Below are 15,240 nucleotides of genomic sequence, written 5' to 3'. Positions count from 1 at the left end.
GTTATTTTTTTAACTTCTTATGGCAAAAATTGCATTATGGCTAATGCAAAATTGCATTATGGCTAATGCATTATGGCTAATAGCAAAAATGCTTGTGGCAAAGATGCTTATGGCCTAAAACCACCAGAGGTGTGGTGTTGGGCCATTCCAGTTGCCCCAGCTGAGTCTCTTGCCCACCCCTGTGGTTCAGAGGATGAAGCTTTGTGGTTGATAGCTTCTGAGGTTAGGAGGAACAGTTCTAGAAAGAAAAAGATACCAGGCAGGAAAAAACAGTAAAAGCAGTCTACTAGAAGCTCTTTTCTTCTCTGAGATCAGAAAAGCTGCCAAGAAGGGCAGCTGGGTGGCTCAGTCAGTTAAGCATCCAACTCTTGATTTCGGCTCAGGTCATAATCTCAGGGTGGTGAGATCCAGCCCTGTGTCAGGCTTCGAGCTGGGCGTGGAGCCTGCTTGGGATTCCTCTCTCCCTTTCCCTCTGCCCCTCCCCCGCCAAAGGAAGAGAAAAGCTGCCAAGAATGGCCCCACTCTCCCCTGCAGCCCCAGCTGGCAGTGGAAGAGCCTAGCCATCTGAGCAGAGAGCTGCAGGATTCACTGTATTGAGAGGGAGTGGTGCTTTGTGCCAGCCCCTGTCAGACACAGACTCTGCCCTCAAAGTGTTCTTGGCTGGGGATGGGGAACCCAGGAACGACAGAACAACACTTCACACAATATAAGCTAGTAAGTGCTGTAAAGAGAGGGTGGACACAAAGGCAAGAGTCCCCCATCTTGGGAAGCATGAGGAGAGGCTTAGTGGTGCTTGAGCTCAGTCTGGAAGACTGAGTAGAAGCACAGCCAGTGGGCTAGGTGAGGAAGGGCTTCCAGGCAGGGAGTGCAGTGTGTGCAAAGGTGCGGCGGTGGGAGAAGGCATGGCACTGTCAGAACTGCAGGGGTGTGGCTGGGTCCCGGCTGGCCCGAGGGAGACACCAGATGAGGCTGTAGAGGTGGGGGGGCCCCAGTCATGGAGGCTCACATCTATGGTCAGAGAGAGCCCAAGGAAGAGTTCAGAAGCATGAGTGGACCAGACTTGGGCACTGCAGAGAATGTTCTGGAAAGGCAGAGGGTGGAGGCAGGAAGCCAGTAAGGAGGTGGCTAAACAGTTCAGGCTTCACATGAGAAGGGTCTGAACAAGGCAGTGCCATAGGGCCTGAGAAGACAGGATGGAGTTAGGGGCTAAAGGAACAGAAGTCGGTCACTAGATTTGGAGAGAAGAATGAGGGGCATCTGCCAGAGGTGCGAGTAATCGCACGGGTGGAGGAGGTGGGTGTCAGCCGGAACAGGGATTTCTCCCTGGACAAAAGGTCAGTCTTTCCCACCAGGTGCCAAAGAGCATGAGGATTTTATAATGGCTGGGACTATAATCGACTCCATTTAGTCAGCAAGCATTTCGTGAGCCTTTGCCGCATGTGGGGCTCTGGCAGACAGCGGTGAACAGGCGTGGTCTTTCTTCTGGTGAAGGCTGCAGGTTAGTAAGAGTGACTGTCATTAAACAGAGCAGTCCTCAACTGGCCAGACCGTGGCCATCCTTCATGGTACTGAGCTATGCCCATAGCCAGCGTTTCCCCCACAGGCAGCCAGACCCCAGGGAGACTGAGCCAGAGAATGTGCGGACTGACTTACTCATTGGAAACGCTCAAAACCCTCCCGAGCAGCAGTGGCCTGGGAATCCCGTTCCACTGCCATGGGTGACCTTGTTGAAGCCACAGCTACTTTGAGCCTCAGTTTTCTCATCTCTACAATGCAGCTAACAGTCGTTGCTTGGCATATCCCAACTCACTCGTGCAGCTCAACTGAGGGAAGACACAACAATTTTGCCTAAGTTTCTGTACACATTAGATCAGGGTCAGCAAACTTTTTTTTGTGAGGGCCAGTTGTAAACTTTTTAGGGTTTGCAAGCCATACTGCCTCTACTTAGCTCTGCCATCCTAAACAGCCATGGACAATACCTAAGAAGTGAGCATGACTATGTTCTGATAAAACTTGGTTTACAAAAACACGTGGTGAACCAGGGTGGGCCCATGGCGGTAGTTTGCCGAGCCCTGCATTGGATGGTAGAGATGGTTAAGGGCCAGTTGCGCAGGAGTGAGGAACGGAAGTCCTGAGAACTAGGGCATGGGACTTAGGATCAGTAAAGAAAACCACGGGATATTCCACATCTATGCACTAGGCACAGTGATCATCTGTACAAACGTCATTGTGTTTAATCGTCACACTATGACACGAGTCAAAAAAGGTGCAGTGGTAATTCTAAGTCGCACAAATCATTAATGGCAGAGCTGGGATTTTAAAACAGGTTCCCCACTCCGGGGTCTAAGGGTTTCTACTTTAAAACCCTGAAAGCCCTTGGTTCTGACCATGGGCACTCCCCTCATCCCACCCAGGTTCTCTTGAGAAGAGGATTAGGGACTGCCAGGCCCCAGAAATTCATGTCAAGGCTAGATTTCCATTGTCGTGCCATCAAGGGGTATTAGAAAACATCCCTGATTTCATGCATAGGGGACCCTACAGTAAGCATCTAGTGCAGAGTAGATACCGTACATGTTGGCAAGATAAATGGGGGCCATGGTTATGAAGATGGCCATGAAGATTTGAAAACCAGGCTGGGTGGAGAGAATGCCCAGGTACCTCCTAGATTCCAAAGGAACCCTTCAGTTTTCCAGCGTCTTGTCTTCTCAGCCACAGATCTACTCTGGGACTGACGTAACCCTTAACAAAGTGTGTTCCTGCCTCCTTTCTCCACTACCTGGTCCCTGAAGCCCACATTCTCTCCCTCCCTCCTACAGCACGATTACTAGTCACCTAGGCTGTCCCCTCCTCTCCACACCTGACCATGTGGTGCCAGGGTACTGGCGCTGCTAGGCGAATCCTAGCAACTGGGTGGGTGCACACACTCCAGAGCTTTGGAGGCATAGGCCAAGGACCCCTGAGGCCCACGGCCACCAGACACTGAGCCAGCAAGTCTCCAAATAGTTTCTCTAAGGTGACCTAGTGAGTATGTGGTGGAGCCAAGGCTTGAATCTGTGTCTGTCTGACTCCAGGTCTGTCCTCCTCACTCTGCTTTACATGGGATCCCACCTGCATGGGTGAGCACCTGTCAGACGGCAGGTTGTAACCCTAAATTAGCAAAATCGATCTACGGGGTTGCAAACAGCATTTTTTTTTTTTTTTTTTACTAAAATCAGAATAGAATCATGCATCACACATAGTAGGGTAAATAGTGTTCCGTGAAACTTTGGTTTCTGTTATATGTATGTGTACATACTTATATATGTGAATGTACTGAATGACACCATAACTCATGGTTACTCCAGGTCAGGATCATGAAAGTCTGGGTGACGTTCCTCGCCCAAGCCACTTGAGCCAGGGCCCAAGCCTATCTTCCCATCACTCTCTGCCTGCAGTGTGTATCCTCCCAGTGTGTATCCTTCCGTCTTCTGTCTGTCCTGCCTCAGAGCCTCTGCATATGCTTTTTCCTCTCCCTAGAATGTTCTGGATGTACTCTTTGAGTGGCTGGTATCTGTATCCTTTAACTCTTAGCCTGCACCTTCTCAGAGAAGCTGTCCCTGACCCCCATCTCAAGTAATTCTCCCCAGTGTTACTCTCTGCCTCTATAATTTGTAGTTAGTGTATCTGCTTGTCTGGTTCTTGTGTGTTCTTCACTGGAATAAAACTCCATGAAAGGCCGGAATGCGTCTGTGCTGTTCAAGCACCTGGCTCACAGTAGGTGCACGCAAAGTATCTGCAGATGGAAGGGGCAGCCCAGATTGGCCAGGCGACTTTGGGCAAGTCACTTCCTTGGTTTCCAGCCCTGTTGAATGAGGAGGTTGAACTCCATGCTCTAAGGGCCTTCTCAACACTGACGTTTTATGATTCTTTTGTCTGCAACTGGATTGTGGGCTGGAGGGGTTTTTTTCATCTTGGTTGTTTTGTTTTTAAGATTTTATTTATTTGACAGAGAGAGACAGCGAGAGAGGGAACACAAGCAGGGGGAGTGGAAGAGGGAGAAGCAGGCTCCGCACTGAGCAGGGAGTCCGATGCGGGGCTCGATCCCAGGACCCTGGGATCATGACCTGAGCCGAAGGCCGACGCTTAACGACTGAGCCACCCAGGCGCCCTGGGCTGGAGGTTAATGATCATTTCTCTCCACTTTATAGGAGTTTGTCATTTCCCTTCTGTCATTTGATTTGTGCAGCAGCTCTTAGAGGAGGCCCGTCAGGCTCTTCTTGCCAGTGTCATTTACATAATAGGGTAACCAAAACTCAGTGACTTAGGAATTTGCTCAACTAGTGGACCAGCAAAACCAGGTCCCAAACCTAGGCCTTTGACCCCTACTTTCATGCCTTTTTCCATAATACCACCCAAGTCAACCTGCCCTCAATGAGGAGAAGAAGGACTGAGTAGGAAAATGGGGGCTTTCACAGCTTCTCCTGCCCATGTCACGACGTTACTCAGAGTCTGGTAGTTTCAGATCCTTAGGCTCCTGCTGGGCAACGTGAGCTGCGTCTAATGGTAACTATCATGAGGACTCACAGACATTCAAAAAGACTTCACGATCTTCCTTTTTCTCTAAGTGGTACTTGAAAGCTGACATCTTAGGCACCTGTTTACTAAGGAGGGTGACTTGGGGCCAGGTGTGGAGAGGGATCCTGTCTCACTAGCCTGGACTCATCCCCTGACTCAGGAACCTGGCGGACTGAGGCTGTGTTCAGTGAGGAAGCGCTGATCAGCGTTCCGAATGACCTCCCTCTTCAGAGTGCTGCCACCCTGAGCGTCAATCCCTGCACGGCCTACAGGATGTTGATGGACTTTGAGCAGCTGCAGCCAGGTAGGAGCCCACAGGTGCTGGGAGCAGGCCGGGATTTCCTGCCTGGGAGGGGACCCAAATCCTGACCCAGAGACCGTGGGGACTTAACCTGTAAGGGGCTGAGAGGAAGCCAGGCCCCTAACCCGAGTGAGTGTGTGGTGGTTGCTTTTGCTTTGTTAGCTTGGTTCCTAAAAAACATGCTGAAACCTCATGAGGAGAACACTCTGGATAACCGCTGAAGGATCGCATTCCCTAGAGCTTGGGATGGAATTCTGTCGTTCAGCAAAAACATGGAGCTTTGCTAAGCTCTGGGATACAAAGCCAGACAAGATAGACACAGTGCCTGTGTTTCCAGTAAAATGCTGAACTTAGTAATTCCACTCACCATTTATATGACACTTTCCAGTTCACATAAGTGCCTTTACATGCATTAAACCTTCAAAGCAGTGCAGTGAGGTTGGTATGATTGCTAGAGAGCTCAGGCCCCAGGCAGAAAACCTGGGTCTGAACCCCAGCTTCACCTCTCACTGTGAACTGACCTCTCAGATCATCAGATGTGTCACCCGTAAGATGGAGAGTAAGGGGTTGTGAGGGTTAACGGAGACAGTGCAGTGTGACACTCAGCGCAGCACCTGGCTCACAGCGCGGTAACTCTGCACTATTTTATTATTCTTCCTATTCAGAAACAAGGAGACTGAGGTCCAGAGAAGGAAATTGCTTACATGAGATCACTCAGCAAGGAAACGGCAAAGCCACGTGTTCTATTCGGGGTTGCCTGAAAGCAGAGCCTGAGACAAGGACTGAGGGTGGACAGTTTGCAGGGGGAGGTGATCCCAGGAAGCAGAAGTGAGGGGATGGGGAGAGCGAGATGGAAGGAGGAAAAGCCAGAGAAGGCTGGTTACTACTATGGGCGAGCAGGGCTCAGTCTTGCTGGGAGGGGCACTCTCAGGACCTTCATGGAACCCACCTCACAATTAGCCTCCCATTGACAGGAGGCTGGGCTCATCCCCATCGTTGGAGGGTCACCCTGCACACTGTGCGTGTCCGGGGGCTAGAGAAATCGCCTGGTCTAGCTCTGCCATGTGGATGACGACACTGGGGCAGAGATGTTGGAGCATGATAAGCTTAGGTAGCCAGTGCTGCTTGAGGCAAAACCAGTCCAGCTTCCCACGAAGAGAAGTGCAGGTCTTCACAGCTGTGCCAGAGCAGTCGTGGGAACCTTTGGTGGAAAAAGCTAGCAGGTGACCAGGGACCTTTGCCCAGGTCCTGGTGCAGGAGGCATTTTGGTCACCTGAATCTCATCCTGTCAGGCCTCCTCTGCTTTGGTCCGCAGCTGGACATCAGGGCATTCTGACAGCTCCCCACCTCAGCAGCTCATGGTGCATCTCTCCACTTGGCTGCCTCCGGGCAGGTGTGGCCTGGGCTAGATCCGTGTTATTCTAAATTGTCATACCGAGCTATAGTGAGAATTACAGCTTACACTGTAATCCAGTACATAGAATACATGTGAGTATGTATATGATGGAAACCAAAGTTTCATGGAGCAGTATTTACCCTTATTATGTGTGGTGCACTATGCTCTTTCTAATTCTATTTTCTGGAATTTTAACCAAAAAAAAAAAAAAAGTGCTGTTTGCAAACCACTGGGTTGATTTCATAGCCCACTAATGGGTGACAGTCTGTGTACTGACTCCTGGCTACAGAGAATGGGCATTCTTCTTCCAGGAACTTCCCTGTGTCTGCAGCACCGGATCCCTACATTTCAGATCGCAATTCAGGGATAACAGAGCACCTTGCTGGACGCAATGGCCTCTGACTAATGAGGAGCATCCTGATGGGTGCTCCCAGGACTCCTGTCTCATGGGGAGTAAACTGAGGTCATGACCCGTCCCATGTTACAGTCAGTTACAGTCAGTGAGGGGAGCTGGGACTCACACCAGGTCCATCTCATTTCAGAGCCCACGTTTTCCCCAGCATGCCATGCTGCCTCCCCCATTGGCTACCTCCAAAGCCAGGCCTGAGCTTTGACCACAGACTACCTTTAGGACCCTGTTTCTGGAGCTGCAGGTTTCTCCAGCACAGTTCTAAACCCATTTCAAGGCACTGTGCCTGTACTAAGCAGCACAAAGGGGGGATATAGCGTGGCCGTGCCCTCAGGAAGCTGCAGGCTGCAGGCTCTCACCAGAAATGGACCTATGCACCACCAAGTGTAAGCCAGGGCACACCACCTGCAGAGTGCCGGGGGAACACACACAGGGAAATGGGAAGGAAGCCACGCCTGAGCTGTGCTTCAAAGGGTATGTGGGATTTCAAAACGAAGGAAGAGAGAAATAGGGAAACATTGCAAACCATGGAAATAGCTTAAGCAGAGATATGAGGACCTAAAAATCAGGAGGATGATGAACGATATAAAGTCATTTACACAGTGGGGTCTAAATTATATACAGTGTGGACTCTGAATTGCCAAGTCCTGGGAGGCACCGTGGGTGTTGTGGAATTTTGGGGGGCATTGGGAGAAGAGTAAGCAAGACTCCAAGGTCTGAGAAGGCTCAGCAGCCAGGCCCTGGGTCATTTTGAGCCTGAGGACTCCCCTCTCTTGCCCCATGATAGGATCCCAGGCAGGAAGCACTTGACCTGTTACAGGTCTCCCGGGCTTGACTTGGGTCTCTTCCTGGCTCCACAGGAGACTGTGTCATCCAGAATGCGTCCAACAGTGGAGTGGGGCAAGCAGTCATACAGATCGCCGCGGCCCTGGGCCTGAGGACCGTCAATGTGGTCCGAGACAGGTGTGTGGGGAGACCTGATCCCAGTGCAAGCGACTTGGGCCTTCCGCCCCACCGCCACCCCTCTCCCCGCCCCCGCATCCCTGCAGGTGCCCCCATCTCCACCAGAGGGCGCCCGTGCATAAGCAGTCCGCCGCCACCGCCTGCCCGAAAAGAAGCCCAGGCGGCCTCTGGCTGTAGGACGAGCAAACATCCCAAATGTAAAGGGAGAGCAGGAAGGAGGTGAAGCCCGCCCTTGCTGAAGACTTTTTGAGAGTTTTTGACACCCTTGTGATAACCCATGACCTCAAAGCCATGGTTCATATTTGGGAATCACTGAAGCTGTTATTCCTACTGTGAACTGGCTAACCCAGGGCCCTTTCTCCCCTTGCATCTGTGTGGCACTTTGAACTGCTCTAACTAGGGAGGTGAAGGAGATGGGGCAGGCTTGTCATCTCTGTTTTACGGTGAGGAAACAAGTTTCAGAGAAAGGAAGACACAGCAGATCAGTAAAGGACTTCGCTCCCTGGCTCATGCTCTTTCCGCCATAGCATCCAGTTGCCTTAAGCTTCACTGTCAATGAATGTGGCTACATCTGTCATGGAAGTCCAGTCTTAGGAGGAGAATCGACGCTCACTTCCCTTCCCTGTCCCCTCAGTTGTGTTAACAAACATTACTGTTTGTCTTGGCGAAAGAGACCCAGAGCCACTCCTGGGCTGGAGTATGTTTGCACAACACCCTGAAGAGCCCTTGAAAAGCATGGGGGAAAGGAAATGAAGTTTCTTGTTTCGGTAGGCAAAGTCAGGAAGTGAAGTGGCTTCTCCCTGAGCCAGATAGTTTCTTGCACCTTTGAGCTGGCAAGGGCTATAGAAATCACCCCGTGATGCCAGTGAGGGAACTGAGGCCTGGAGGTATTGGGATGTAATGAAATCAGGTAGCCAGCCCCTCCGTAAGGCCTGGCTTACACTCAATCCCAGCTTTCCACAAAAAGAAACTCGTGTTCTCACAGCTGTATTGGAGGATTCCTAGGAGCCTATGGTAGAGAAAGCCAGCAGGTGTGACCAAGGGCCATGGATTATGTTTGGTTTCCAGACCTGACCTCCAGAAGCTGACTGACAGACTGAAGAGTCTGGGAGCTGAGCATGTTTTCACAGAAGACGAGCTAAGAAAGCATGAGATGAAAAACTTCTTTAAGGTACCTAGGATGAGGGGCATTGTTCCTTCAATCCATGCTCATCTCCCTGGAGAAAGCTGACCTGGTAGTAAGGCTGGGACTGGCCCCATTGCTCCTCTCCAAATCCTCCCTTTGTCTCGTGGAAGGGTAAAGCCCATTCCCTCAGCCAGGGGACGGAATGCATTAAGGGCCCGGGTGCTGTGAGGGAGGCAGGAAAGACAAAGTTCAAGAAACCCTGGATGGTGTGTAGGTTTGAATGTTTGTAGTGCGACACCTCAGCCCTCACAGCCAGTGTGAATCTCCGAGCTGGGAGAGGACCTGGGGAAGCCGAGGCACAGGGAGGGAAGAGAAAGGAAAGCATTTCCGAAGCACCCTCCTTACATTGTATCTGATAATCCTCACGAAAGCTCTGCAAAGTAGGTGCTGTCTCTTTTCTAGGTGAGAAAACCAAGACTCGGATGAAGGATTCTACCAAGGCAGACAGTTACAAGTCGTGGAGTCAGGGCTCTCTGAACTCACAGCCCCTTAACTTTCCAGAACTTCCACCCCCAGCACACCCAATAGGTGATCAGACCACATCTCAGCCTCCTTCCTCTGAACCCTGGAGTGACCAAACACACACACTCTCAAGAACACATGCCTCTTAAGAACGTTTCTGAAGCAGGAGATCAACACCTCCCACGTAAACTGAGTTGTAAGTGCAGACAAGAGGTGCACTCGGTGAACTGAAGTCCTTCGAAAAGGAATGTAGACGCCCTCCATCTGTTCTTTCCCGGAGAGAAGTTTTGAACAAAATTCCAAAACAGATAACAGGATTAAGTTGGTAAAGCAAAGGTCCTCCTTGGGCAGTTTGAAGGTGTGAATGTCCCATTTTCTTCGCACCCTCCTTCTGACACGGCACTTGGGCCAGGGAAGCGCTGTTTGCAGCGAGCTTCAAAGCCCGCGCTTACAGCTGCAGCTCCCTCACTGCAGCCTTATTTTCCAGGACATGCCCCAGCCGCGGCTTGCTCTCAACTGTGTTGGCGGGAAAAGCTCCACAGAGCTGCTGCGACACTTAGCGTAAGTCCCTCAGCCCTGCAGGTGCACTTGGCCAGAGCTCTCCAGGCCTTTAGCTGGGAGGACTGTTAAGTGACCAAGTCCCAGTGGCCAGTGCGAGCCAAGGCCAAGTCGGCATAACCCTGAGCAGGAAACTGGGACCACAGTCCTGTCCTACTTATCCAGACACTTCCTTTCTCAGCCGCCTCCTTTACCGATGACCAAGAGACCCCGGAAGGAGATGGCTAAGCTTTCTATGAAAGGGAAATAGTTAAGGATTCATAACTAGGGGCATCTTAAAAAGCCCCTTAGTCCTAGTTTGTTAGCTTTTGAATTTTTTATTAGCCTTTAAAAATAGATTCTAATTTTAGAGGTAAAATGATGCTCTTAAAACATTTTGAAAGCATGTAAGGATACAAAGGATGGGGCACCTGGCTGGCTCAGTTGGTGGAGCATGCCACTCTTGATCTCAGGGTTGTATGTTCAAGCCCCATGTGGGGTGTGGAGATTACTTAAAAAATAAAATCTTTAAAAAAAAAGTACAAAGGAAAAATTAAGCACAAAAGGTCCCTATCATCCCACAACCAAGGGAGAGGAGCATTGTTGACAATGTTAACAATGCATGTCCTTCCCTTGTTTTTTCTGTTAACATAAACTTCTTGAGCTGAGGGGCGCCTGCAAGGATACTTTCCAACTAAAGCGGGAATCCCCGCAACAACATTAGTTGACACACACTTGCTAGCACTCACTAGCTACTGGGTACAGAAATGGCTGAGACACTGAGGGAACTCTCTAGAATTCACGGGCTAGATGGGAAGATGGTCATGTGGTCAAAGAGCTGTGCTAGCCATCACTGAGCGCTTCCCTGTGCACCAGACTGTGCAGAGTGCTTGGCTTACCCCCCGACGACCACCCAAGCGAGGGATACTATTCCCATCCCCATTTACACAAGGCCCCGAAAGGGTAATTACCTCTCCCCAAGGTCTGGGAAGTGGGAGGGCCAGGCTTAACGGCAAGTGACTGCTGAGCACACCCCTTCCACCCAAGTTCGGGGGGCTCCGGGGCAGCCTGCCATCCCCACAGCACTCGCTCACTGTAGGAGGAGGCCATGAGCGGGCATTCCGAGCGAAGGCCCAGGAGTTACTAAGTCCCAGCTGTGTACTTACTAGCTGTGGGCCTGTGGAAAGTTAGACAATACATGAAAAATGGTCCAGGTCTCAGTCTCCTTGTACAGGTTAGTCAGAAAGTTAGTCCAAGGACACCGAGGTGATGCACAAATTGCTACACAGGTGAGAGGTGGCCTTCAGTTTTCTCACTGTAAAGCCGGAGTGATAAAAGTGCTCCTCTGCAGTTACGGGAGGCTTCACCAAGCCAGTGCACATGGAAATGCTCGGACCTGTGCCCGGCACTCAGAAAACGCCTAGTGAACGTTAGCCATTCTGATTAGAACAAGTGCAGTGCAGGGGGATATGGGGGGGAGGCTTGATCCCCCCAGAAGCTACTTTCTGGAACAGGTGTCAGCTAAAGGGAATTTAAGACCAAACTACCCACCAGCCTCCCAGACAAAGAATCACCTGCGTCCCACAGCAGCTTCCATTTTGTAGATCACAGAGCACCCCCATGCACCTGCCATCACCCTCCATCAACAAAACTCCGGAAAGAGCCAGGGAGTGGGGAGGGGAACACAGGTGAAGTCGAGCATGGCAAGTCCTAGCTTACTTTTTTTTTAAAAAACCAGTTGAGCCTCTCCTTTGACGGTTGGGGCGGGTGTGGGTGTCAGACAGCAGGTCCTCGCGGGCCCCCGCCTACCACGAGGGCAGCCGCCCGCTGTCCTCTGCCCCTCCCACACCGTTCCCAATGTGTGTAGCCACCTCATCTAACTGCTCCTTTGAGTCAGCGCGGACAGGTGAAGAGCGGGGGTCTGCGCTAGGAGTGGAGGGGAGCCAGGACTAATCTCGCGGGGCTTGGGCTTTTCTCAGCAGAGCTCGCTCCTTTGCAACACTTCATCCAAGCCCGACCGGGTGGTAAGACCAGTGAGTTCCCAACTCTGGCTCAACATAGTGTCATCTGGCGGGGGTGTTTGTCGGTCGACTTGAGTAGAGATCCTTGCTTCCTGATTCATTAGCTCTGGGTCGGACCTCAGAGTCTGCAGTTTTTGAAACCTTCCCAAGGATTCTGAGAGCCAGGTTCAGGGGCTAGGGTTGGAATAGAAGTGTTCTGGCAGGATTGAGTAGGGCTCTATTTCCGCCTGCACCCACTCTGTTCTCTCTGGACTCTTCAGGCCTGGAGGAACCATGGTGACCTACGGGGGAATGGCCAAGCAGCCCATCATAGCCTCTGTGGTAAGCTGGTGGGGGAGGCAGGTGTGGACACAGGCCTGGACGCCGCAGTTGTCCAGACCCACAGGTGCCCTTGTCCCTGGAGGGAGTCTACCTCAAGCAGCATCTGAAGCGCTTGCCCTCAGAGCCCCAGTTCATCCTTCTTGTGTCCACAGAGCCAGCTCATTTTTAAGGATCTCAAACTTCGAGGCTTTTGGTTGTCCCAGTGGAAGAAGGACCACAGTCCAGGTGAGTGGATGCTGGCTCCATCGCCAGGGGTCACACGAGAGGGCAGTGCCGACTGCAGAAGTGACCCGCCATTCCGAGGCCTGGAGAGGTGATGAGTTCCCCAGCGCCACAACAGGTTGAAGGAAAATAGCCTCTAGCTACAGCTGCGGTCAGCAAATAGGTACTGGGCTCGAGGGGGCTGGTCCCAGGGGTGACAGCAGTGAACAAGGCAGACACTGTCCCCATCCTGAGCAGCTGCCAGTGGGGAAGAGACTGCCGTGGAAGACAGCCATGTGCAGAGAACAGACCCTGGAGCCAGCCAGCCTGGGTTCAAATCCTGCCCCCACCACTGGGAGCCACTAGGGATAGGTTTACCCAGCCTAGCCGTGGGACCTGGACAAGTTCCTTAACTTCTGTCTCAGTTTAAACATCATAGTTGTCTAGATACTGTTAGCCTTTGGAGGGAACTGAGGTTCAGCGTGGTTAGGTAGCTTGCCCAGTGTCCCCACGTAAGGAGTGGTGCAACCACCATGTAAACTCGTCTCTGACTCCAGAACCTAAGCCAGTACGCCATCCTTCCTCTAGTGGACGACTGGCTGCCCAGAGTGTGACCCCCCACACACACACACTGAGAATGAAGAATCACGTGGAGTTTTCCAGGTGAAGGGGAGAAAAGTGGTGGCATCAGTGGCTTGTTTCAGGCTGGAAAAGTAGCCTGTGGAAAAGCCCATCGCAGGGAGTGGGGACCTAGACAGATAGATTGTGACCAGATTATTAAGAAGGCTTTCCAACCCTTCTTAAGGAGCTGAGACTCCATCTTAAGGGCAAATGAAGAGCCACCAAACCGTTCTGAACAGGGGACATGATTAGATTTGAATATCGCATGAATTGATGTCTATGAAAAACCACTTCTCAGCTGAGGCCTTCACTTCTCATCTTCCTGAACCATAGAGACAGGCAGGCCCTGGGAAGGGATGTTGGCACCTCAACTTGTGGGGTTCTGAGGGAGTCTGGGCTCTCAGCGAAAGCTCCTTTCCCTGAGCAAAGCTCATCTGTTCCACATCGGAGGCATGCCAGGCACACCCACCCCTCCCCGTGTCTCTTCTAGCCGCCCTGCCTCAGAGTACTCCTGCCCCTCCCACCATTCAGGACTCTGTTACTCCCCAGTCAGGTTCTGTGGGTCTGAGCCTTCATCGCCACCACTCTGCCTGACCACCAGCTCCTGGGGCCACTCCCCACGCTCCTCTGTCCTACCCCACCAGGGACCAGGCTGCCTCCACAGCCTCCCTATCCCTGGTCAAGCCTGGGCTCTCGAGGCTTTCCTAGAGTTGAGCGCCAGCTCCTGCCACCGGAGGCGGCCCATGCTCTGTCTTGCCGTGCCCTGCCACTGCACCCCTGACTTCCTCAACTTCTCACAGCCCAGTTCAAGGAGCTGATCCTCACGCTGTGCGGTCTCATCGGCCGAGGCCAGCTCACAGCCCCTGCCTGCTCCGAGGTCCCCCTGCAGGACTACCAGCGTGCCTTGGAAGCCTCAATGCAGCCCTTCATGTCTTCAAAGCAGATTCTCACCATGTGCTAATCGCGGAGGAGCCGGAGTGAGGTGGGAGGGAAGACAGATCGGCAGGACTGGTTTCTGGCACCTGGGTCAGGGCCCTCTCAGCCTTTCCCAGGCTGCCCTGTCCTCACCTTACCATCACTTCTGACCAGGAGGGTTGTGAAGCCAGCCAAGGCTTTCCCCAGGGCCAGCCCCAGGGTATCTAATAAAGTCAACTTCCTAAAAACAAACACGTACAAACCCATAGAAGTCATCCCTGTCAAGAAAGCCCCTCATCGTGCACCTGCCATCCCCCAGCACTAAGAAGCCCCCCTGCCCGTCCTCCACTTGTCCCCCAGCGATGATTTCCTGGCCACCCTGAAACAAAGCAAGGGTGGGCACTGGCAGGTACAAGAGCCAGGAGGACGCAGTCTCCACCCCCCGGCTCTCCGCAGAGGAGCAAAAAGGAACGTCTGACTCACTCTGGGTGGCCTGTGGCTCAGTCGGGCAGGAGGGGGGTCAGCTGCATGGGAGAATGAATGGCAGGCTGAGGAGCCAAGGAAATGGGGTCTCAGGTGGCTGGACCACCCTACGGAATGCCCGTTCTCACTGGGAGATGGTTGTTACACCAGTGCTTCTCAGCCTGAAGTCATTTTACCCCCAGGGGACGTTTGACTGTCTGGAGACATTTGTAGTCATAGTTGGGAGGGTGCCGTTGGCATCCAGTGGGTAGAGGTCGGTGACGCTGCTCAAACCTGTGGTGCACAGAACATTCTTCCCCAACAAGCGGTTACCCAGCCTGGCATGCTGTGGTTGAGAAACCCAGCATTAAGCCAAGAGCCCACAGCAACTGCCATGGTGATGCGTGCGCTAAACGTGTGTGAAGTGCTGTGAGACCATCACTGAGGGCTTGTCCTAGGCCTGTGGTCAGGGAGCCTTCCTGACACGAAGCTTAAAATGGGCTCTGAAAATGAACAGCTTTATTCAGACAAAGAGTAGAGTTTGACATTCTGTGACTTCATTTGGTGTTTGCCTTTTGATCCACTCAGTGCAAAAAAAACGAGAGACTTTGGAATGTATTTACTGGATACCTACTATGTGCCTGAGGCTAGGGATGCTGGTGATGGGGGAGGGGCCTGGCCCTCTCAGTGCTTAGCCCAGAGCAGGGAACAGACCTTCCCAGTATACTAATGAGGCCACTGACTCGGGTGTTCAGAGGGCCATGGGGACACAGCCACTTTGCCGGAGGCTTGAAGGAAGGCTTCGTGGAGGAGGTGTCATCCATAGTAAATCTTGAAGGCCAGGCAGGAAAACATGTACCAAGCAAAACCAACAGCACATGTGAGAGTTTG

The 15,240-nt window shown here is 52.2% G+C and overlaps 1 protein-coding gene across 3 annotated transcripts in view; it reads left to right on the top strand.

Moving 5' to 3' along the window:
- Positions 1 to 14,149, top strand: part of MECR (mitochondrial trans-2-enoyl-CoA reductase) — a 29,762-nt gene extending 15,613 nt beyond the window's left edge. For 2 of the 3 annotated variants that reach the window (XM_002929559.3, XM_019810259.2), the window contains 7 exons: positions 4,715 to 4,858; positions 7,521 to 7,623; positions 8,692 to 8,794; positions 9,759 to 9,832; positions 12,090 to 12,150; positions 12,303 to 12,375; positions 13,773 to 14,149. In XM_002929559.3, the coding sequence (XP_002929605.3) occupies positions 4,715 to 4,858; positions 7,521 to 7,623; positions 8,692 to 8,794; positions 9,759 to 9,832; positions 12,090 to 12,150; positions 12,303 to 12,375; positions 13,773 to 13,933 (719 nt within the window). In that variant the 3' untranslated portion in view covers positions 13,934 to 14,149. The remainder of the gene's footprint in view (positions 1 to 4,714; positions 4,859 to 7,520; positions 7,624 to 8,691; positions 8,795 to 9,758; positions 9,833 to 12,089; positions 12,151 to 12,302; positions 12,376 to 13,772) is intronic. The other variant, XM_019810258.1, reaches the window with a different exon arrangement.
- Positions 14,150 to 15,240: the final 1,091 nt, after the last annotated feature.

Source organism: Ailuropoda melanoleuca, chromosome 2, assembly GCF_002007445.2.
Source record: "Ailuropoda melanoleuca isolate Jingjing chromosome 2, ASM200744v2, whole genome shotgun sequence".
In the NCBI taxonomy this organism is placed as follows: domain Eukaryota; kingdom Metazoa; phylum Chordata; class Mammalia; order Carnivora; family Ursidae; genus Ailuropoda; species Ailuropoda melanoleuca.
Note: the sequence above shows the minus strand (reverse complement) of the source record. Positions and strands in the feature narration are given on the sequence as shown.